The sequence below is a fragment of the Haliaeetus albicilla genome, chromosome Z (genome assembly GCF_947461875.1).
Source record: "Haliaeetus albicilla chromosome Z, bHalAlb1.1, whole genome shotgun sequence".
NCBI classification, from domain to species: Eukaryota; Metazoa; Chordata; class Aves; order Accipitriformes; family Accipitridae; genus Haliaeetus; species Haliaeetus albicilla.
Window position 1 is genome coordinate 46781984 of NC_091516.1, and position 25391 is coordinate 46807374.

The following is a 25391-nucleotide window of genomic DNA, read 5'->3' on the forward strand; positions in this document are numbered from 1 at the left end:
GCACTTTGGATTGCAGTTGCTGCTGTCGGGTCTCAGAGTTGAGACTCTGCTGGTTCTTTCTTCTTCCCGTCTCCCCTTTGCTTCAGCCTTGCCCCCTCCCCATACTTTCTGCTCCACCAGCAACCCAACAAACTGGCTGTCTTTGGTGGTTTGTTACGCCGTAAATCATGTTGCAGAATTGGAATTTTAAAACAGGTAAAATGCCTCAGCAGGAGCGAGGCAAACTTTTTTGCTGTTAAATGTACTGTTAATGAAAATGTTAGGTATAGCAGTTCTAGCAGGAAGATGTTGAAAGCTTTTTGTCATCTCATTGAGACTACCTGAAAAATTGCTATTAAAATAATTTGGGTTTTAACTACTTAATTTGGATTGGAGGAAGCTGGTAACAGATGCAGTTTGAATATACTTACAGCAGTAAGAACTGAAACTTTAAAAGGAGCAATATAGAGGGAGGGTGCAGGGGAGTGGGTTGTTTTGTTATTGTTAGGTGTATATATATGTACAGAATCATGTAACAGATGAGCAACACTTAACGTTTCTTGTACAGTTACCGGTTTGCTAAATTCCACAATGAAAATGTCACAAAGTGTTTTGTAGTTGTTTGTTAGAATGGCATTTCTAAGAGTTGTCTTCCTGAGTGGTTCGTGATTTAGAAATATTTTATAGCTATTTAATGTATGATGTGGGGTTTTTTTTCCTTGAGATAACAGATAAGAAGCATTTTTACTCTAGTTTTGTTCCATTAGTTTCCATCAGAGTGCTGTAGAGGCAGTGTATATTTGTTCTTCTGATAGCTGTAGCGACACAGAAGAAAACCTGATGAAATGCTTCTGTTTATACAGGAGTTGTATATGTTTTTATTAATATTCAGAACATGGCTGTTAAAACTTTGAGCCCCTTTTACATGACTGTTCAGACCACTGCTATTAAGTTGAGCTGATTTGCTGACAGTTACTGGCATGCTAATCTTTATGGTCTAAGTAAATATGGGAAACACCAGGGTTGAATTCCTGAGCTGCTGAAACATGTGGAATGGGGACAGGAAAACTGTTTGTGGGAATATCTGTTAACACTTAGTAAGGTCTACATTTTGGCTTATTCTTTTGGAATATACTTATGGAATTCTTTTAGAGTATACTTGTGGAAGTGGAGAAATGTTCTGTTAGAAAAAATGTCTGTAGTGCACCACTGGAGTGAACACTAGACTTGAAGTCCTTAGCAGGCTACCAAAAGCTATGATTCAAATACAGTCCTATTTGTATGTTAATATTTTCTGTGTGTCATTTTATATATTTAGAATGTTATTTTGTATACCTTCCACTAATAAGTGATAATAATATCAGTTAAACTTAAGGATTTTTACTTCTCCTTTGCAGTGCACTATTTTAGTGCTATCCAACTTATTAGGGAGAAACTGAGATGAGTTTCTTTTAAGACGAGAATGTAAAATTAGCAGATTTACTCTTGTCTTTAAACATTTTCCCCCCTTTTTTTTTTTGGCCAAGACGTATGTGGTGGTCATGAATAGGAAGTTTTAGGACAGGCAGAATGAACAGGCCATACATTCGGTTGAAAGCCTTTTTAAGAAACAACACTGTTAGTTAAATTGTATTTTTCGAAATTAGCAGAGATTTTTTTATCTGTAAGTTGTAAAACAGAAGCCTTGTGTAACAGTTGAGGGAACATAGTCTATTTAATTTTACCTGGAAAGGTCATTGCACAGTAGGAGATTGTTGCCTGGATATTCTTGATGCTATCTCTTTGGAAATGGGTCAGTGTATATTCCAACATGAAGCTTTGGGGTTTGTCTTGCTTACACTGCAATCTTCTGTGGCTGAGGCATGCATGTAACCTTCTAATCTTTACTGCCTGATGAGGTTTGTGCTGATGCACCAAGTACAAGAAGATCTAACAAAGAACATCTCTGCCCCTATATTGCCGCTGCTGCTGCTCACTTCTTAATACAGAAAAATAGTCCTGGGAAGACTCTTACCTGCTCCAGGGGCAGCAAGATGGAATTCTGCGTAGGGTACCATGTGTTAGAAGTTCCTGCCCCAGAAGTACTGTCAATGGCGATGGGAGAAAGACAGCTCCATCTTCTTGCTCTGCCACTTAATATTTCTCTTTCATGTACAACTTGAGAACTAGGTTTTTATCCAAGAATGGTCTTTTTTTACATTTTACATTTTTTACATCAGATAACTGCACATGTTTTTAGGAGACTTGTGTAAGTTGTTTACTGTAGTTGCAGTCACATACTCTTATATTTTTCTTTCCATGTCTCTTTTCTTGGACTCTTTTTGTTTCACACACCACAAGAAAGAAGGGGATTCCTCAGTTTTTATAGTAGCCAAAGGGTTTGGAGGGAAAGAATTTTAGTTCCCTTCTCTGAAAGCATTTATTCTAAAAAATAAACAATTTATTCCTTAGATCCTGACTCAAATTTATGCTAATGACAGTAGCTTACAACATCTGCTGGCGGGGAGATAAGCTGGTAACCATCAGCAGTCAGAACACCAATTCATATGCAATTCTATGAGTCCATGCAGTAGTTTACAAGCCTGAAAATCGTCAATAACTTTTCTTGATTCCGTGTCTTTGGTCTTATTTTTACAAACTGCCTGAAAACTCTGAGTCCCAGTGACAATAGCATGGAGTGGCAATCTAGCAATTCATCAGCCTTCAGACAGGTGAACAATGTAATAAATCTTGCAGAAAATAATCTGTTAACTCCAAGCAGACTATGTGACTGCTCCAAGTCTGTTTTCTGCAAGTGAAGCTCCACTTGACAGGTCTACTTGCTGCCAATAACACCAACACTCTGCAGATTCTTGAATTAGGAAGGTAGAAGAACACTAAGGTTCAGATAGGTTTGCTAGGGAATTAAGCTTGTCAGGTTATATCTTTGTCTCATTTGTAGACAAATATGTTATGCTTTCCCTTCAGTCTTTATTTGTATGGTTTCTACTTGCTTTGAGAAGCAATCACTTCGGGTTAGAAAGACTCAGGTAGTGCCAGAGATCCTCATGAAATAACTAGTCATTAATTGCACACAAAGTTCACAACTGCTGCTGCTCCTCTCACAAATTGCACTATAGTAATAGGTAGGGGAAAGAAAGTTTAAAAAAAACTCTTTTGATGACCTCCTGCTTATCTGCTTCAAGTGCTTGCTTTTCCTTCTTTATGTGAAAACCATAGGTTTTAAAAAGCTGTTAAGACACTTGTTTCTGATTTACAGAATTTGCGTGGTGGGAGGGGAAGCTGATGCAAGAGGAACTGTTAAACTTCATTTTCAGGCTTTACCAATTGTCAGGTGTATGTTGGCAATAACCTCTGCCTTTCTGAAGCTTGCTAGAAATAGGATTTGGAAAGCTTGCTTTCTTAACCCTGTCATAAACAGGATTAATTTATCTCAATACCTAATTTCTAACTCTCATGGGAGAAAGAGGAATTAGGTGTTTGAAATTTCATTTTGTTCCTGTTGCTCGAAGGACAAATGGCTGCAATTTCACATTCTAAGAGAAGGTAATTTTTCATTAGTGGAACTGAAGGAGAGCAGATACGTAACAAATACATTTAAGAAATGAATCTTTCTAATCCTCTGCTGTCACTCCAGGATCCTTACGTGTCCATTGCTCAGACCTTAGCTTCAGCTTCTGGATCTGAAACAGCTGTACTGTTTATCCATGCTTAACCTATTGCTCTCTGACTTAGGACAGATTCTTTCTGGGTAACTTTTGCTCTGTTTACCATTCTTTTTCACAGGAAGCTCAATGGTTGATCAATCTCCACTGGGAATTTACTATTGCTTCACTTCGTTCATAGAACAGCAAAAATTATTCTGACAGATATTTAAAGATAAATTCGGTTCTGCTGAGACATCATTGTTGAGTGGCACTTACATAACGATCTGACTAAAAAACAACCTAAAGTGTTTGATCAGCTGAGCTTCTAAACAAGTAACTGCTTATTAATTTTCTTAGTAATAATGGATTATAATTAATGGTATAAAGCCATGCACAATATACAGCAAGAACAGTTACCTAGGTAAAACAACAGAAAACTAAGCTCTGAGTCTCTGTTTCTGTATGCAAGTTATTTGGCCAAGATATTATTTTCACATGACTGGTTAAAAGGGTACAATATGTGTTCACTTCACTGGTATGTTAGTGCTTTGGACAGAAGGCAGTGCTAGTGTATATCTCTGTAAATATAAATTTTTCAGTGTGAAAATAAAGCAATGCTTTGTTGGAAATAAATAAGCAAACATCAAGCTGGCACATACATTCTGCTTTCACACTGAAGATTCCCTCAGTTCTTGAAAGAATAGGTTTCTATTTAAGAATAGTCCTAATGGAGGCTTTATAGTTTTCATTAGCATTTTTGTCTGTGTGCCATTGCCATTTGATCAGGAAACTTTTGGGGAAAAATCACAAATATTGGAGAAGATTTTTGTTGTTTCATTCTTTGTATAAAAGATATACTCTGCACTTTACCCTTCTTAAGTTAGGAAAAAAAATGCATTTGACAGTTTTTACTTTACTGAGTTATATTGTCTATATTTAGAATGTCTGCATCAGTAGTTTGAAAATATCTTGAAATCTTTCCCCCTGCTCTAAACATACATGTGAAAGCGTAGACTGTGTGTAGTGTGCACAGTTTTATTTCTGATGCTTTGCTCAGAGGTATGTAAATGTCCAAACATGCTTTCTAAATGAGAAGGCTTTGGTTTTATGTGCCTTGGTATCAAGTGTGTTTGTTTTTTGTTTGTTTGGATATTTCTTTTAGGTTAAAAAGTTGTATCATCTCAGGGAAGCAGTAGCCTATCGTGGGTTTCTTGGAGCAGCAACTCAGACCAATAATGAGCAGATGATACCAGTTAAATCGTGTCTGGCAGACAACATCATCACAGTGGCAACACCGCACAAGCAACATCAGAGAGCAGGGGACTTTTGTGTTCCCAAGTCAGTGGGAAACATGCCCAGTATCTCAGCTGCCAAAGTGGCTGCAGTTTCTACATAGATCTCTATAGATCTTGTAACCATGTCTGTTAACACAACAGCGAATGATCCTCCTAGATTCTTTGTGGGTGGAGAAGATGGAGAAGAATTATTGGATTCAGCCAGATCTACAGATTATGAACACTTCTATGACCATGGGGAAGAAGAGGAGGAAGAGTATGACTCTGTATGTACTGTAGGGGCATGTGTGTACCATTCTGTGTGTTTTCTAGCATTATTTTACTTTGAAATGGCATTAGATCACAGAAGTAATACTGAAATGGTGTTCTGAATTGGGAAATTGTTCATATTCAGATAATGATCTGTCAGTTATGTTTGGAAATGCAACACACTTGAAAAGTAAGTATACCGTGAACTTTAAAGTAGATATGCTTGACCTTAATACAGAGTTCCAGGGCAGCTGATGTTGATGTGTTGGTGTATAGAAAGTGCATGCTAAATTAATCTTAAGTTATACCTTAGTTTATTATCCTTGCAGAGTGTTCTGAATTGTATTTTAGCACTGTGCTTACCGATTTTTAGTTTGTTTAAGACAAACTTAATTTTATTATGCATGAATTGTCATGTCATTTTTTTTAGCTGTATTTTACTGTTCTTTTAGTCTGTAACATTTCACTTTAGGGAATAGTCAGATTGAGTTTTCAATGATTGCAAGCATGTCTAAAAAATTTAAATGCAAGGAAGTGTTAATAAAACAACAATTAAAAGTAATTTGGAAATGTAGAGAAGTAGTGCAAAATTAGCAGCTCAGCTCAACTGAGTCACTGTATTTTAGCAAGGGAAGGTAATTGGCTATGTTTTAATAGAACAGTAAGATGAAATAAAGGATTGTTCTGGGGTTTTGTTTTTTTCGTTGTTGTTTGTTTCTTTTTAAACAGAGGAGTGGGTTGGCTGTTGCACTTAATACTACTTGGGGAAAGAAATTTTTAGAGGTTATAACATGAAAGAAAATATAGAGTATACAGAAGAAAAGTAAAACTGTCTATGCACAAAGTAGCTCAGAAATCTACAATGGTATTTACTGGCTTACTAGTTTTCCTTTTCATAATTCAGTTGTAATATTAGGTAATGAGATGAGAAGCCTTGTGACTACTAAGTAGATGTAAAAAAATTACAAATTTATAGTTTAAAAATGTAGTTTAAACTTATAGTTACAAAAATTATATTTTAAAATTGAATTGCTAGTTAATTTCAGAGTAAGCCATAAGTATGATTTCAGTCAGATTTGACATTTCTGACTAGATTTTGATCCTGTGTATTTGTTCCTGATAAGATACTCACAAAAAGTAGTGTAGAGCTATTGAACAGTTTCATTTTTTGAGGCATTTTTTCATAAGGCTGCAGTGTGCCATGCTGTCATGCTGCATTTTGTTAATTGCTAGCAATTTACCTGATTAAACACTAAATTAAAGGTAGTACATGAATTTAGTGGAAAATATCTGCACTAGTATTGTGCTGCTAAGTGTGTTCTGAGAAAACTTTTGTGTTCTGAGAAAACTTAAAAATAATAATTGCTTTTTTCCCCTCCTCTTCAGCCACCAGAAAGACAAATTGCAGTTGGGATTTGTTCAATGGCTAAGAAGTCTAAGTCCAAACCAATGAAAGAAATTCTTGAACGCCTCTCCATGTTTAAGTACATAACTGTGGTAATATTTGAAGAGGATGTTATTTTGAATGAGCCAGTAGAAAACTGGCCTTTATGTGACTGTCTGATTTCTTTTCATTCTAAAGGTAAATCTTCTAATAATACCATAAATATTTTTGACATATAAATATTTTAATCAGTTTGAGGGTCTTTTTTTTTTTCTTGTAGTTTTATTGGATTTTCTTAGAAAGTGATTCATTTGTCTTGTTTAATATCATACAACTAACTTTTGAAATACAAGCTTTTTCATTGCTTGAGAAAATCCTGTCTGACATGGTATTTAAAATAGCTGTTCCATTGTTAAATATTTGTGGCGCCAGTGGAAATGGTGTTCTAATACTTACTTGGTCCAATAACCGTGAAGGCATACTTACTTTCTCAATGGGAGTGTTAGGTCTCTGACCACTTGTTCATGTATCTCTGCTAATACCTAGATTTTTTTTGTGGGACTTGGCAGTGAAGCAAAGATGAGTAGGCTGAAGTTAAAAATCATATTTTCAGGCAGAGGTAATAAAAGCTTTAGTTCTGGCCCTATGGAAGTGTAGGGCATGCAAAGTGAGGAGGAGGGAATTGGAAACAGGACCACTACTTTTGGCAGCCTATACTGAAATGAGGCTGTAGTTTCATGCTTGTCTTAAGCTGATGTTATGTGTGTCTATAGCTGAGGGAGCATCCTCTCAACTTAAGCCATATCTCTGGCTGTACTCTAAAGCTTGAATATGAAGGTTCCAAACTATTTACTGATGTTGTGTCTTGTAGTTCTAATTTATTTGCCTTAATAAATATTTTAGGATTTCCACTGGACAAAGCAGTTGCCTATGCAAAACTCAGGAATCCATTCATAATCAATGACTTGAATATGCAGTATCACATACAAGACAGGTAAGTAACACTAATAGCAGACTACTTTTAAGTCAGAGAATCTGTTGTTATTGCATAGCAACAGTTTGAGCGTATTGTACAGTAGTCTAAATAAAATTACAGTGAATGTTATGCTTTATTAATGTATGCATAGTTTTCTGGGATATGTCTTTAGGAGTGTTTTTTCTTTTACTGCTTTTATATTGATACATCTGAAGGTTTACCAAGGTAGAAATTTGGTGATACATTTGTCTAAAGCTTAGCAAATAAAAAAGTTTAAACTCTGAAAATATGTATAGCGTAGGTATGTATAGCAACTGTAGAACCTCCTGTAATTGTAGAAGTCATGTGAATTAGCAAAGGTCTTTTTTTCTCTTAAGTGGATATTTAACAGAATCTGTTGGTATTCAAAGACTGTGTGGTTATTCAAAGTGAATTTTCTTCTGGAACTGCAATCATGCATAGCAAATATTAACAAAACAGTAGTGAGCAAAATACATAAACACTGAAGCCTTCTAAACAGTGAGTAGACTTGCTGTTTTGGATGCCTTCAACTGCTGTCCTGTATAAACTTTTTCAACCCTTCATGTTAATAATCTCCTTTAAGAAGAGAATTGTTGTTCTGCATATGTAAATTGCTGTTGCACTGCCAGAGTGGGGAGGACAGGAGTGGCATAGCAAATTACATTTTTATTGATATTGATGAGCTCACTGCAAAGGTACAGCTGTGTCAGTGACCTTTAAAGCATTATTTTAATAAGTAGAGTATTATATATGTAATCTTATCCTGTGTGATTTTAAAAACAAAATTGTATGTATTTTTCTCCTCCCTTACTCATGGACTGTAAAATACAAATATTGGCAGGATTTGCTGTCTTACTGTGCAACTTCTGTTCTTTTCTTCTAGGAGAGAAGTATATGGTATTCTTAAAGCTGAAGGCATTTTACTTCCTCGCTATGCAGTTCTGAACCGTGATCCAAACAATCCCCAAGGTAAAAACTGATGACTGAAATACCAAGCATTGGCATCTCTTTATTTCCACTAGAGAACAGTACATGCATAGCGGAATGCTATATCTCACTTGCTAGACAATTAATTCATGTGTGCAGAGGTTGATTTCTCCTCCAGAATTTAAAGTATTGTTGTGGATTAACCCCTACTGGCTGTGAGGGCAGTACGTGAACCAGAAAAGGCTTCGAGGCTGTATAAGTGCTGTTCAGCAATAACTAAAACAGCAAGACTGTTTTGGTCACAAATTCAAAACATAGCACCATACCAGCTGTTGTGAAGGAAATTAACTCCATCCCAGCCAAAGGCAGTACAAGTATGCTTCTGAAAAGCATGATTCTGGAGCCTGGGGTCACAATCCTCTTACAGCCATCATAGAACAACTAGAATATAAGGGCCTCCAAACTCAAACTGAGATGCTAATATGTCACCAGAGAGCAGCATTCATGATGTTACATTAACCACAATAATTAGTAATTTTATCTAAGAAAGTAATATTGACAGAAACAAGTCAGGCTATTGAATACTTTCCCTTCTAAGCACAAGCAACTTACATGTAAGGGAAAACTAGTCCAGACAGATTTGCACATGATATACTCTGAATATAAATGGGAATTAATTTTTTCTGTACCTGAAAACAAACTTAAAAGCTTTTTCTACTAAAATGAGAACTTACAGCAACAATAGGAGATTGCAATGACAGGTCAAGGCACAAGAGTAAGAGATAAGAAAAAATAAAGAAAATTGAAGTATTACTGTAGTGAAGCTCTTAAGAGGTAGGGAATTTTAGGTTAAAATATCTGCATAATCCAGGGGGGAAAGGACTCATTTATGCTTTTTATTTACTCTTCACTACTGCAGGCAGCCAACTAGTAGTGAAGAGATTCCTGACCCCTGATTCCAGAGGACCTAATCCTCTGTGCAAGGTGCATCAATCACACAGTATGAGACTGTTCTTAGCCAGTTAAAAGTACTATTGCATCTGGCACTACACCATGTTCACTGTCCATCTGCCATCCCCCTGATATTTCAGAGAAAGGCACTGAAGAAAGACACAAACAGCCCTACCCCCATCTTCAAAATATTTAAAAAAAAATACCACCCATGCAAGCTTACGCACCTGTAGGAGACAATTTCCTGTCTGACACTGAGGGAATCAAGAGAAATCCTGGAACATAGTCTTGAAGTAATATAATATAGACACGGTACAGCAGACATGTTCAGCACATGATCATCAAGTCTTTGTGCAGTCAGTAACAAATCAGTGAACCAAAAATATAATATAATCTTTTTAATTCAACCTACAACATTACCCCGAATCCCAATCATTTCATTCCATGAATATATTATTACATCTCTGTTGTTCACACTGTTTCTTCAGAATGCAACTTGATTGAAGGAGAAGATCACGTGGAAGTGAATGGAGAAATTTTCCAAAAGCCTTTTGTAGAAAAGCCAGTTAGTGCTGAGGACCACAATGTTTACATTTATTACCCAACATCTGCTGGGGGTGGAAGCCAGAGGCTCTTTCGAAAGGTGAGGTTATTGTACTATTGAAAAGCTATTGAAAAGTTGTAGGTGTCTAACAGAATTGTGGAGTAATTCTGTCGTATGCATATGTTAGCTGGGACCTGTTTTGTCATGTCTTGCTTGTGTAGGAATAGTGGCAGATCAGAGAAATTCATTTCAGAACATGTAGATTGGATGAAGACCTTTGTTCCATGCAGTAGACTGTCAGCCACTGCAGATTATTATAGGTAAAAGAAAGCATACACTGTGAGTGCACTTTTAGAATCTTACAAAAATCTTTTGGGAACGATCAAAACCTACTTGCTTCATTTGGTACAGGAAGTGTTTCCTCAGTACAAGTGTGTTACTTTAAAGAGTTTAAAGTTTCTCAGGCAGTAGCCTACGAGTTTATTAATAGAAAAATATTCATTTCAGATCGGCAGCAGAAGCAGCGTTTATTCCCCTGAAAGCAGTGTGAGAAAAACAGGCTCCTATATTTATGAGGAATTCATGCCTACAGATGGCACTGATGTGAAGGTATGACAACTGCGCGTTCTTAGTTATATTTAGAACAATCAAGTGCTCCAAGAACCTGTCAGTTTTAAAGATGAAAGTATACCTTTGTGTCAAGGATTAATTTTAATGAAGTTTTGATACAGCTCATAAGTATAGAATGTAATTCTTATTCTAGCTAAACATGGTACTTGTAATGTAGAGCAGCTTTGCTTATGTTGTTAGAATTGAGTGCTGGAAGCTTATTACCCAACACATTGTCTTTCTTTTTTGTATTGTATTAGTGCCAGAACAGCGTATACTTTCCTGTTTAAACAGATGTTGCCTAGATATTTTGTCTGAAGGTTACAAAGAAACCTGTAACTGTAGTAGATTTTACCAACTAGCATAGTATTCTAATTAATAAACAAAAGTTACTAAAATTATATGAAGTTGCAGAAAATAATGCATTAACCTTATCTGTAATTATTCTCACTCTTGTTCATTTATTTTCTTAACAGCTGTAAAGATTAGGTATCATAAAAGAATGCTAAAATAGAGCAATAACAGAATAGGTGTTAAGCCAGCCAGTTATGGAGATTATTTTTTTCCCTTTGTGTTAGTTTGGCTATTTTAAGCCCACAAAACGTATGAAACAGATGGTTTACAATATGCATGAGAGCTCACCATATTTATACAAAAAGTAGAGGTTTAGAGAGTGTGAGATCTAATCCAGTCTTAGGCCAAAGAGCCCTTTATCACTAGCAGTCAACTTCTTCCACTTGTTGATACATGAGGGGAATGCTGGTTTTATGCTCTCAGACAAATTCTAGGTTTTTTAAGTTACTATTTTTTCTTGAGCTGTACTCTTCAGATGGTTATACTGTGCAACACTTTGCAATACATTAATCTGAGTTTACAGATGTCTGTGTTAAGAGCTTTACAAACTGTTTCCACAAAGAAAAATTTCTTGCAACCTGAAGAGATATGAATGACTTGAGGGGTGGTGGACTGTTTTGACTACTTGTAGTGTAGTCATCAAGCAGCAGCTGTGGACTTTTAACACCCCAAATACATAATGGATTTTCTTCAAGTAACAAGACTGTCAGCTTTATATTAGGCAGATTCACCCAACTTGTTGAATACTTTTTTTATCAAAGTTTAGAGTTTTGTTTTTAATTAAAGTGACAGTAGCCCATTTTTGAAAGCTGCTGACAAGACTCTTCTAGCATATGCCCCAATCCTTTCAGTGAGATTCGAAACTATATGGCAAAGTAGATAGCACAATCATTCTCTCAAGACCCTGCCTTGTCATGCTAAAGCTGGGCAGATCTTTGCTTGATTTAGTCCTGCCTAAAATTTTGAAAATATTTTTAAAGGAAGGGAATCACTTAGTCCTGCAGCCAGATTTCTATTATCAAGTAAACTGAAACAATTCTCAAATTAATCTGCTCTCCAAGTTCTGCAGATGTTTTGGAGAGGAAAACATTATTTTTTACCTCTGTACCACCATAATGAAGACACTAATTTTTATTCATCAAGTTTTATAATCACTATTTTTCTTTACCTGTGCTCCAGCTGTTTTCTTCTCTTGCTTTATCCTAGGTTGTCAGTAAATGATGGGTGTTCTCTGAAGGCAGAGAATGCCATTGAGGAAGGTACTTTAGAGTGACCTTTTCAATGATGAAAGCAGCTAGTATCTTTTGAAGTCATTATCACATTTGAGATAAATTTAGCAAAATATATGCGTATATGTAGTGTAATTTAATTACACTGAATAAAGAGTTCCTGTTTTTCAATAAAGGTGTACACAGTAGGTCCAGACTACGCTCATGCTGAGGCCCGGAAGTCTCCAGCTCTGGATGGCAAGGTAGAACGAGATAGTGAAGGAAAAGAAGTGAGGTATCCAGTCATCCTGAATGCAAGAGAGAAGTTAATTGCTTGGAAAGTATGCCTTGCCTTTAAAGTAAGCTGATTACTTTCCTATCTGATCAAACATTTAGTGTTAATTAATTGTTTATTACATGAAACTTCCATAGGGTTTTAGTGCACAGAGCCAGCAGTGATAATTGCTGCAGAACTCCTAGGAAGGTGAAAAGTTAAACTTCCACATCCACACCTTTTTTTAATCTGGAAGAATTCTTCCTTTAATGCATTGAGAAGTTCTGGATGGGTTGCTTATGTTGCGTAAGTTTCCTGAATTCACATGTTACTATTGTGCTTTGCTAGTCCACAGTGTATCTGTTCTGTGCATAATATGTTCACACATTTTGTTAATGGTTTCTAAGTTAGCAAAACACAATATCAGTGAAGTTTTTTGTACCTTTTGTTACCTAATATTTACATTGGGCCCAATAAATTTTAATTTGGTACTGTCATGACTAGGTCCTTGTCTTAAGTGTCTTATAGTTTCTATTTTTGTCTAGTTTTAAGATTCCTTTGTTCAAAACTGCATTCAATCTTGTACCTTCGTTTCACCTGTCTTATTAAATGCTGTCTTTCACTCTGTCTCATTACCTGTGTGTAACTATGATGGCATTCTGGAGGCTGTAGGTTGTGAACCTCCACCACCTAGCAAAGTGGCTTTGAGATCTAAAAAAGTAATCTGTTAAAATAGCATCTGGTATCCTGTACTAATAATGTCAATATTACATCAATGTCAAAACTATCCTGTCAAATTTAAATTTGGACAAAAAATGTTTTGATCGATATTTTTCATTTCTTGCCTGCCACCCTTAAAAAGTATGTGTAGGGGGAAACCACTGTCGGAATGGGGAGTTTGTAGGCTTATGCTGTAATCTTGAAGGTTAAGTTTGTGCACATGTGAACTTGGCCTTCAACACTGATACTGCTAGGGATATGTAGGAAAGGTAAAATCAAGTTGGGGATATAAAGTTAAAAACAGGAAGATGTTTGCATGACATGAGTGAACCTAACATGGAACTGGCAAAAGGTACTAAGTATAAAATGTCATTTTTGTCATGTTTTCAGATGAATACCATGTAAAAATATAAAGTTCATTTAGAATAAGCAATCCTAAGAAAGGTGATCAATGACTTGAACTTTTATTCTTAAAAACAGCAAACAGTTTGTGGCTTTGATTTGCTGCGTGCAAATGGACAGTCCTATGTCTGTGATGTGAATGGCTTCAGTTTTGTGAAAAACTCCATGAAATACTATGATGATTGTGCTAAGATACTGGGGTAAGAGTTTACTGATTTATTTCAGGAGTTTTGCCTATTTGTTCTGTTGTATGTTTAGTTTATGTACTACTTATTCCTTGTTCCTAAATTAATTCTTTAAAATTAAATATACCATAAAATAAGGCATTAAATAATAAAATAAATAAAATATTAAAAAGAATCCTAAATAAATTCTTTATTCCTAAAATCATCCAAAACATCTGAGTCTGAGTGTTTTGTGAACACTTAAAGCTAACCGAATAAGTATTTTGAAAGCCAGATTAAGTTCTTAAAGGTAGTTGTGATTTTTTTCAAGTAGAGAAGCACCACTGGATGGATATGCTTGCTGCTGTTTAATACGTGCCCAAATTAATGTATATTGTTCTTGATGTGAAGCAGCTGTATACCTGCATATTTGTGGATTTCATACTCATAAATCCAAACAGATGTAGTATCAAGGTGTCTTCTGTCATACCGTCTTCTCTCTGCTACTGGGAGCAAAAAAAGGTATAACAAGGGATCACGTAGAATTGGGTAGTGAACTCTATGCCAATGAAATGTTGCCCTCAAAGCAGGCTGATCTCATTTTGACCCCATTACTGGCTTTACAGCGAGATTGCACTGATGAGACACAGCATGAGTTTCTGTGTTATCAGATGGTCTGGGATCTTATTAAATGGAGGAAGAACTAAGCTGAAATCCTAGACAACAACTGTAGTCCTGTTGTTTTAGGCCACTATTTTGAGTTACAGTTACAGTTATCAGACCCATTTTGATTTCTCTTTATTCAAATTGTTGTAGCTGTTGAATTCTCTGAAAAAAAGTTATCTCATCATTTTTTCCTCATGCTTTATTCCTTAAGGTAATACATTGCAGTGTTAAGTAACAGCACATTTTTTTCAAGCTTTTTAGAAATTAAATTTTGGCTTATGCTACTTTAAGATGCACAGGTTTTTTTCTGCCATGTTACTGCTTCTTATGTAGATATTAATCTGAATTTCAGTATAGTTTGCTGAAATACTTGGGAAATAGAACATTAGCAAGATTTAACAACCTTCTGTAGGTGGAGGCAGTGTTATTTTGTAGTTATGACTACAGACTTTACCTATTTTCCAGTTCTATCACAGAAACTTTTGAGAAATTACCACCACTAAAGATACCAGTTACTCTTTGATGAGAATGGCTTGCTGATTATAAGGGACTTTCAGTTAGGCAGTGGAGTCAGGTGTCTGAATATTTAAATGAACAAGACTAAATCATGTCCAAAGAAGTCTTTTAGGAACTGGAGTTCAAAAACTGAGGTTTCTTACAAATCCAGGGCCATTAGGCTAATGTTGTCTCTGTAGCAGTTGTAGTAGCTTTAAACTGTTGTTTAAGTAGGTTTTTATTATACAATTAAAAGAAAAATATGCATCTAGAGACTCATGGCTGCTAGTACTCTAAAACCACATTGATAAAAATGCATGTATATGTTATCTATTTGGTTTGGAGTTTGTATGTGGTGTATAAGCCGTGCTTTAAACTTAGTGTTTTTTTTTTCTTCTTAACCCCTTTTTTAGAAATATCATAATGAGAGAACTTGCTCCCCAGTTTCAGATACCATGGTCAATTCCTTTGGAAGCTGAAGACATCCCTATTGTGCCAACCACGTCTGGAACAATGTAAGAAAATAGTAGCTACACCTGAATTGTGTGAACTCCTACTGTAACTTTTGTGTGAATTTTTTTTCTCTTCACAAGGTGTGCCCACTTTGGCCTATGAACACTTCTTTTGTGTCATGGAAACAAGGAAGGAATCACAATTACTATGCCAGCAATCAGAGTTTCTGACCCTTAGTCAAGCTGAGTACAGAATAGCAGATTTTCAAGTGTAGCATCTTATATACATAGCTTCCTTCACTGCTAATCATTGTTCCAGCACCAGCTTAATATGCACTTCTAATAAACATGCTCTCTCATTTAATGAACCTCAAAATCGTTGTTTTAAAAACTACTTAAAATAGATTTTCTGTAGTTACCCAAGTCTTAAAATCAATATTTATATTTTATACCTTACATCATTTTCAGTTAACCTTATATTCTTGCATATCCTTCCATCACTTCTGTAGTTATGTCAGATAACTACGACTTTGTCAATTGTCTTGATTTGTGGTGGTTTTAATATTAAATAAGAGACCCTCATATATAGAATTGTGAAATATAATTCTTTTGAAATTTCAGGATGGAGCTTAGATGTGTTATAGCTGTAATACGCCATGGGGACCGAACACCAAAACAAAAAATGAAAATGGAAGTAAAACATCAGAAGTAAGTAGAATCTTGGTAAAAATTAGTTTGTATGCTTTAGAGCAGAGCTTGCTTCCTGGGGGTGTGCAAACAATGAATTGAGCAGGACTTGCATTATACAAGTTGGATTTTGTTTTGTTTTGTTTTAAATCTAACTGATGTTGCAGTTAATGAACAAGTATGCACCTCTCTAACAGGACTGTCAAATTACTTGTGCAGACTTCCTTCATCACATCCTGTGCCTTGTGGACAGGATCTTCTTGATCTTAATGAAAATGCATTTATCTCTATAGCTGCCTTTATTCAAAATGATGCAGCAGAGAATATTTCTGGTTCACCATTTGACTGTGTGTGGTGGGTTGACCCTGGCTGGGTGCCAGGTGCCCACCAAAGCTGCTCTATCACTCCCCCACCTCAGCTGGACAGGGGGGAGAAAATATAACAAAAGGCTTGTGGGTCAAGATAAGGACAGTTTAATAAAGTGAAAGCAAAGGTCATGCACAAAAGCAAAGAAAAACAAATGATGTTATTCTCTACTTCCCATCAGCAGGCAATGTCTAGCCTCTTCCTGGGAAGCAGGGCTTCAGTACGCGTAGTGATTGCTCTGGAAGACAAAAATGCCCCCCTTCCGTCTCCCTTTACTTAGCTTTTATATCTGAGCTGACGTCATATGGAATGGAATATCTGTTTGGTCAGTTCAGGTCAGCTGTCCCGGCTATGTCCCCTCCCAAAATCTTGCCCTGCCCCAGCCTGCCGTTGAGGGGGGGCAAAAATGTTGGAGAGACAGCCTTGATGCTGTGCCAGCACTGCTCAGCAGTAGCCAAAACACTGGTGTGCTATCAACACCTTTCTAGCCACTGATGCAGAGCACAGCACTACGAGGGCTGCTATGGGGAGAATTAACTCCATCTCAGCCAGACCCAATGCACTGTGACTTCTGCCTTTCTCTTTTTATCATAACAGTTCTTGTGTGAGCTGTGATCTTACTGCACCATCTTTTTGCCTTTTACTTTTTCCAAAGTTTGATGACCCTGAATTTCTGGTAGATACCATCTTTATGTTAGCATTCATAAAGTACCTTACATAACTGGCCTGGAATTAGGTGCAATTTCAGTAAAAAGTAGCTACTTGTTTTGGAACTAGATTCCTGCATTCAGAGATACATGCCGTAAAAGTGTAGGACTGCTTATTTGGTATTTTTGGTCCCTACTTCTGTTCAGGATCATTCTTGAAGATTAAGAATTGACATAGCTGTATATTCAAATATTATGTCATTTGACATATAGAATATCTTCTCCCCCTTTTTTTTAACACATAGCAAGTCAGCAAGGAACTTTTTTAGTGCTCATTTCTCTAATGTGTTGAAGACTTTCCTGGGAAATAGGATTTGAATAAATGTTGGGTTGACCTCTGTAGTGCGGGTTTTAACATGCTTTTCAAATAGTGTAAAGGTGCTAATTTCAGACAGCTTTAAGTTTAAGAGCGACTTGTTCAAGTAATATTTTAACTTACTAACTGCGGTTTTTAATCAGTATTCTTTCTCTTAAAGGTTTTTTGATCTCTTTGAAAAATGTGATGGATATAAATCTGGAAAACTAAAACTGAAAAAACCAAAACAGTTGCAGGCAAGTTTGTCTTTATTTTCTTGCTGTGGTATTTTATAAGTAGAAAATGATTTATTTACGTAAATCCTATGTTTCCTTTCTTTAGGAAGTGCTTGATATAGCAAGGCAACTCCTTGTAGAACTTGGCCAAAACAATGATTCTGAAATTGAAGAAAGTAAAGCAAAACTTGAACAGCTAAAGACTGTGTTAGAAATGTAAGTGTCTAATTTTCAGGTTTCATAGCAACAAAATTGCATCTGCTATTTTGACCAGTTACTACTTGGACTGCAATGGCTATCAAATATGTAATGATATATTAATTCAAACACAAGGATTATCAAGAGAAAGGATGTCGTGTTTGACATTTTGAAGGAGAACTGGTCCATCTCTCTGATTTTTCTCCTTATCTTTTTAATTGAACTTAATGCTTTATCTAGTGTCTAAGTATACTTTCTACATGAAAAAAGTTACTTTCTTTGATCTCAAATTTTATCTTCTTGCATGTTTTTAAAATGAAGGTATTTGAGTGCAGGGTCTGCTTCTTGCAGTGTGTGACATAACGAGGTCTGATTGAGACAGTAAGAACTTTAACCATGTGTACTGTCTACTTGCAGGAAGCTTGGAGGATTCCAAATACCTAAGACTTTGTATATTAAACCTAAAATATTTAATAATTAAAAAAAAACAAAAACAAAACAAAAACCAAACACCTAAGGCTTCAAGGTTTGTTAAAGATCTGGGGTCTCAGAACTCTAAATGGTAGTAGATAATTTGAGTTTAAAAAAAAAAAAAAAACAAGACAAAGACAGTTATTATTGAAATTTATTATGATTGTTTGAAATACTGAGTTCTACTTGAGAACTTAATTGGCTAATAAAATAGCTGTCTACACTGCCAGATCAGATTCTGGGTACTGATAGCCACTGTAGTTGTGGATGTGAATAGATAAATTACTTGTGCAATCTGCAAATGCTTTTTTTTTTTTTTTTTTTTTTTTTGTCTGTCAGTGTTAATGTTCAGTGTGGTGAAAAAAAAAGTAGTAGATAGTATTTTTAAATGTTTCATTGTAGAATGGTTGATATTTCTGTAGTCATTCTATGCTTCTTGAGTTAGGTTTGTTCTAAGCACTGCTTCAATAAATGGTGGTCAAATCCACGAATGTTTTACTCCCTCTTCCCCTTTCACTTTCCCCTGTTCCTACTTCAGGTATGGCCATTTTTCAGGCATAAATCGCAAAGTTCAGTTGACATATCTTCCTCATGGTTGCCCAAAGACTTCCAGTGAAGAGGAAGGTATTGTATTACTTTGCACCTAATCACTTAATACCATGTGTATTTAAATAGTCATGGACTAGTGGTATAACATGTCTTGATGTTAAGAAGAAGGAATATGTTGTTCTGAATGAATGTTTGTATTGTTGGCAGATACTCAGTGTCTCTTAATCTGCTAAATCGTACACCTAAAACTATGTAGTAAATTTATATTTTAACACTGTTCTCTTGTAACAGAAAAGTAGGGTGAAAAGAAGCTTCAGTGATTCACCAGAAACTGTTTTGGGACCAGGATGGGAAAATCCCACTCAACATTTACTGCTGTCTTGAAAACTTTTATAAGCTTTTCTGGTCCTTGACCCATGGTTATTGGCTGAAATAACTGTGGGGTATTTAGCATCCAATTTGTTTTAATTTTTCTGTTTCAATTTACTTTTTGCTTCAGATTTGATGCTAAATATTTTTCACTTATGTTTTCTCTGTGATTTTAACTACTTCAGGTTTCTCTGTTTAATTGCCCATTTAGTTCTCCAGTTCAATATTTTCTTAATGTTACAACACTACTAAACATTTATAATGTTGCAGAGATCCTTTACTGAAGCCCTGCACAGTCCAAATATTTTTGTTCATTTGCAAAAAAAAAGAAACCCAATAGATTTAGAATATGCTTCACTACTAAACTTCTCTCTCTGTGTACAATTAGATAATAGAAGAAATGAGCCATCCCTGCTTCTGGTTCTAAAATGGGGAGGAGAATTGACCCCTGCAGGCAGGGTTCAAGCAGAGGAACTTGGAAGGGCTTTCAGGTGTATGTATCCAGGTGGACAAGGTAAAAAAAATATATAATAATTTTAAAAAAGCGCGTTGAATGGCATAAAACACTTTTGAAGGTAGTCAAGTGCAAAATGAGAGTTTGAGCAAAATGTTTGTTTGGTAGGAGATTATGCTGGATTTCCTGGATGTGGTTTACTTAGATTACATAGCACTTACCGACATGATCTCAAAATCTACGCTTCTGATGAGGGACGAGTTCAGATGACTGCAGCAGCTTTTGCAAAGGTACACTGTGAAATTGTATTTTCAATTTTTAAAATTCTGATGATCTCAAGTTTGTTTTTTTCTGTTGACAGCTGGGAGAGATTTATGGTTTATTAGAGTCCAAAGTGTATAATGAGGCTGTGTTTTAAAAGAAATGTATTTTCAAAGAGTATTTAGTTCGATATGAAAAAGCATCCAATTAATGTGCCAAGCATTTTAAGTTCTTTGAGCAGATGCAGACAGATTTTAATTGTACAGCCCTAGCAATATAACTTAATGTTTTCCAGTAACAACCTCCAAAATCATAGAATCATAGAATGATTTGGGTTGGAAGGGACCTTAAAGATCACCTAGTTCCAGCCCCCCTGCCATGGGCAGGGACACCTTCCACTCGACCAGGTTGCTCAAAACCCCAAGCAAGCTGGCCTTGAACACTTCCAGGGAGGGGGCATCCACAGCCTCTCTGGGCAACCTGTTCCAGGGTCTCACCAACATTGGAGTAAGGAGTTTCTTCCTGATATCTAAGCTAAATCTACCCTCTTTCAGTGAAAACCCTTACCCCTTGTTCTATCACTACACTCTCTCTGATAAAAAGTCCCTACCCATCTTTTCTGTATGCCCCCTTTAAGTACTGGAAGGCTGCTATAAGGTATCTCCAGAGCCTTCTCTTCTCCAGGCTGAACAGCCCCAACTCTCTCAGCCTACCCTCACAGGGGAGGTGCTCCAGCCCCCGATCATCTTCGTAGCCCTCCTCTGGACCCCCTCCAGCAGGTCTGTGTCTTTCTTGTGCTGAGGGCACCAGACCTGGATGCAGTACTCCAGGTGGGGTCTCCCAAGAGCATAGAAGAGGGGGAGAATTGCCTCCCTCGACCTGCTGGCCACACTTCTTTTAATGCAGCCCAGGATGTGATTGGCAACATTTTTAGTTTGCACCTTGCTTATCTGTTTAGTGCTTACTTTCCTCAAATTTTGCCAGATTTCTGTGACAGATGGTGTGTGTGTGTTGGTTAAAGCACAGACATTAGAACTGATTTGAGATAATGTATTTATTTTACATGAGCAAAAACCGCAAGTTTCAGTTACTTCAGTGATTTGAACCAGAAGATTTGGGGTTCAAAAGGCAACACTTTTCATTGAAACCGTCTTTCTTTCAATGGTTTGTAAATTTATAGAGGAAATTAGAGAGTTTGAACCTATTAGAAATGTGGAATTAATAAGCTACTTCGCATATATTTTAGTGGGAAATTGTACAGACTATATAGTCATGCTTTTTTGGGAATTAATAGAAGAGCTTTCTTAAAGTTTTTACAGGAGACTTTTTACTTTGGGCCTGTCAAAATGGATACCTAATAAGTAAGACATGGTAGCAGTACTACATCTTGGCACTTAATAGAAATCCTTTTTTTACATGTATTTTTTGATGTGAAATTATAAAAATTTTGTAGTGATGTTTAAAAAGTGTGAACTTTTTTTTTCATTACAAACATGAATTTATAGGAACTATTCATATAAAAGACAGAATTCAGAACATCCTACATCTACAATGCTTGCCAAAGTATTCTTTTACTTAGCTTCTTGCTAGGCAAATTCCTGTTTTGCTCCTCCTCCCAAGTAGCCCTTTGCATGCATAATACTTCTACTTGTTAATAATTTATTCACTTACTTCCTCATTTCAGTGATCTTTTAATTGTGTAAGAGGACACAGACAGTGCAAGTGTTACATAAATACTTTTTAGGTGAATGAGTTTCAGTAATAATAGAGTGATAGGGAGGTTTAGGTTTCACGGGGCCTTTGTAGGTCATGTAGTTCAACTCCACACAGCACAGAGCCAGTTTGGATGAGGTTACTCAGAATCATATCCATCCAAGTTCTGAGTATCTCCAGGAGTGGAGACTCCACAGCCTCTCCAGGTTTTTAATTCTATCCATCGTGTTTAGGTTGTGTCTCTGTTCCTCCCAAGCAGCCCTTCCCTGCTTCCACCTTCTGTATGTTCCTTTTTCGTCCATGCTGACCTTCTGCATGATTTTCCATATGTCAGAGTGGACTGCTCTTTTGCTTTGAGGAGGTTGTCTCTGGAGATCATCCAGCTGTCCTGGGCACCTTTGTCCTTCAGGACGCTCCTCCATAGGATTCCATGAACAAGCTAAAGTCTGCTCATTTGAAGTCCAGGGCTCTAATGCTGTTATTTGTCTTGTTCACTTCTACACGGATCTGTCATAATATCAGCTTTCAATTATCAAGGCTGCCATTGACCTCCACATTCCTGACACTTCTGAGTAACAGGTCCAGAAGAATGCCTCTGCTTAATAGTTCATCAGTAACCTGTGTCAAAGAATTGTCCTTGGTGTTTTCCAGATATCTGGATTGCTTGTCCCTTGCAATATTGCCCACGCATGAGGTACCCAGGTCTAAGGGAACCTATGGAAAACAGGGCCTGCAATCAGGAGGCTTTCTCCAGTTGTGTTAAGAAGGCTTCATCTGTTTCCCCTTTTAAGTTGGGTGGTCTGTAGCAGAGGCCCACCATAATGCTGCCCTGTGCTTATTTGTCCTCTGATCCTTACAAATAAGATCTCAACTTGCTTGTCACTGGTTTGAAAGCAACGGTCCTGGTGTTCAAGCTACTCCTTTATATACAGCCCAACTCTGCCTCTTTGCCTTCCTGGCTTCCAAAAGGCCCGGTATCTGGCTATAGCAAAACTCCATTAGTGTGAACTATTCCACCACATCTTTGTAATCTGAATAAACTTAAAGCTCTGCAAGTGTTCAGACTTCTTATTTCTCCTGTTTGTTTCCATGCTGCATGTGTTGGGGCAGAAGTAGTTCATCCATTTGTCCTGCTTTCTCCTTGGTCAGCAGGCTTGAGGAGACACCACTCCATTTCCTTCCTTATCCTAGACCCCTTCTGTTGCCAGAAAAATCACAAAAGTTTCCAGCCTTCTCCATTTTGGGAGTCTCCATTCACCTCTTGTTCAACTGTAGCCTTTGATTGTCCTTCTGTGCCACAGAGAGTTTGGGCTTTTGCCTTTGTAGGGTCTCTGCAAAGACCCTGTCTATCTCCCATTTGTTGTCCCAGATGCTATTCAGTGTGCTAACTCTTCCCATAGCTACTATCTGGTGACTCAATGCCTTGAGCAGAGCATGTCCCCCATAAGTCAGGCTGCTGTTGCTCCCAGCCTCAGGGAGAAGGCACCATGCCCTCCCTGCAACCCAAGACCTGAACAGGTATGGCCTCCCAGGAGCAACGTTGGCACCACTGAGATGCTAGGGTCACTTCAGCTGGTGTTGGGGACCATGATTTATGACCTGTCACCATCACTGTTGCACCAACTATAGCAACCCTGCCCACCAAGGCAGTGTTTTAGGGGCCATTTGTATGCAAGTATCTACATTGTCTGCCAAGTCCCTGTTTATCTAACCCATAGGTAAGTGATACAATCTTGAATTTAAATTAGTGTTTTGGGTGTTTTTTTTAAGATACTATATTCTCATCTTTATGTGTTTGCCTGATTAATTGTATTATTCGCTTCAGGGACTACTGGCCTTAGAGGGAGAGCTGACTCCTATTCTTGTCCAGATGGTAAAAAGTGCCAATATGAATGGTCTGTTGGACAGTGACAGTGATTCTTTAAGCAGCTGTCAGCATCGTGTTAAAGCAAGACTCCATGAAATTCTCCAGAGAGACAGAGAATTTACTGCTGATGACTATGATAAGGTTAGCATATGATTAGTTTCCTATAAAATGAAATAAATAGCCATTCAAATTCTTGTGTAAAAGGAATGAGCAGTGATTTTATGTATCTATTTTGAAAAATTACTTGTGTGCTTGCAAGTAGTTTGAACTACAAAGGAAGCTGTACCAATTGCGATATTAGATACTTTGAGCTGTCTTGCAATTTGAATAATCAGAATACCTACAAACTTTGAAATAGGAGTAAATAGGGACCTCATTCATAAATCTTTTTCAATGTTTCATTAAAAATATTTTAACTATTCAAGAAATGAAACAATTTTCTTTACACTTTCTGTAATCTTTACTTTGCCAGTGTGTGGTATTACAAAATGTATTGCCTGCCTACTGCAGTTGTTTCAATATTTGATCCACTACAAGGCCTTTTTTTCAATTCAAAGAATACTAAGATGCTGAAAACCAGTAGAATACTTTCTAATCAGTGAAAGGAAATCTCATTAAAATGTTAAAGTAATGTATATTAATATAGTTTATGCTGACTTAGTACAGAACACACATGATTGTTCCTGGTTTTAAATATAAGTAATGTTTGTTATTGTTAAGAAACTTCTTTCTCTTTCAATTGCCTTTACTCTTTCTGGTAAAACAACTAAGTACAAGTCTTCAAATGAGGCTTAAGCTTAAACTGCTGTTTTCTAAAAGGTATTGAGAGCAAATTATTGAAAAATAATTTTACTAACCTGCATGTATGGATCTATGTGGATTCGTTTAAAAATATAGATTAAAAGTGTCATCCAAACCACTGCCAGCAGTGAATTCAGCAGTACTTGTAAAAAGTGAGAGGATACAAGGTCTCAGAGGTTTATTTATTTCCCCCCTTCTTTTGCTGTATAGATATAATGGGATTTGAAATGTGGCTGGAACTAATAGAGCATACTCTTCTAAGACAGTCACTAAAAGTAACTAACCTTTGGGATTATGAAGTGATAATTACTTTTGGGGGATTTGTTTGTTTGTTTGTTATCTTAACTTACTTGCAATTTGGGAAAAGAACATGGGGTTTTTTTCTGTGCCAGAACACGTTTCCTATTGATTTACTTGGTCATAATAGGTAGGAACTGCTTATTATTAGGTAGAAGGCAGAAGTTTTCCATATCCAAATTATCCTATGCATTTGAGGAAACTGGGGAAAGTGCAAATATGTATGTGTGTTATGTATATAAATTATTGTTTAATACTATTGTTTGCGTACTTTGGATTACACAGACTTTTCTGAAAAAATTGTGAGGCTAAGCCTCACTTACATGGATTTTGACTGTATTGTTTTAGTGACACTCAACCTGATGATGATAATTTGTAGCTCCTGCAATTTCTATAATTAAGTCACTCTGAAGGACATCTTGTATGTTCTTGATATATGTGCATTTAAAAGGTTTCTTTTTGTTTGTATTTGTGTGCTGCAGTCCTATAGAGACAGAAACCTAAAACAGGAAGAGACAAACTTTTTTTCAGGTATCAGTTACTATTGCAAATCTGGTGGTTCTTTCCAGTTATGCTAAGTAGGGTACTTTGTAGAACAAAAAGTATTTTATAAGGCATGTAGCCTAACAATAACATTTCTTATATAATTTTTTTAAGCTTTTGAATACAATAGTTACTTGAAAGGAAGTTATGGAAAGTTGCTAAGTTTGTACAAAGTTTTAAATGTCTTCAATTTTCCTGTCTTGGAACAAATTTGAGGAACTCCTGAAATTGCTCACATTTACTGGATAGAATTAGTTGCT

The 25391-nt window shown here is 36.5% G+C and overlaps 1 protein-coding gene across 14 annotated transcripts in view; it reads left to right on the plus strand.

The window, feature by feature from the left end:
- The window catches only part of PPIP5K2 (diphosphoinositol pentakisphosphate kinase 2), a 51834-nt gene that overhangs the window by 4961 nt on the left and 21482 nt on the right, over positions 1-25391 (plus strand). For all 14 annotated transcript variants that reach the window (XM_069776095.1, XM_069776100.1, XM_069776094.1 and 11 more), the window contains exons 2-17: positions 4789-5187; positions 6557-6752; positions 7458-7548; positions 8435-8520; positions 9918-10072; positions 10481-10582; positions 12342-12503; positions 13619-13740; positions 15279-15380; positions 15939-16025; positions 17554-17633; positions 17719-17824; positions 18816-18901; positions 19584-19709; positions 19818-19939; positions 23449-23631. In XM_069776095.1, coding sequence (XP_069632196.1) covers positions 5044-5187; positions 6557-6752; positions 7458-7548; positions 8435-8520; positions 9918-10072; positions 10481-10582; positions 12342-12503; positions 13619-13740; positions 15279-15380; positions 15939-16025; positions 17554-17633; positions 17719-17824; positions 18816-18901; positions 19584-19709; positions 19818-19939; positions 23449-23631 — 1950 coding nt within the window. In that variant the 5' untranslated portion in view covers positions 4789-5043. The remainder of the gene's footprint in view (positions 1-4788; positions 5188-6556; positions 6753-7457; positions 7549-8434; positions 8521-9917; positions 10073-10480; positions 10583-12341; positions 12504-13618; positions 13741-15278; positions 15381-15938; positions 16026-17553; positions 17634-17718; positions 17825-18815; positions 18902-19583; positions 19710-19817; positions 19940-23448; positions 23632-25391) is intronic.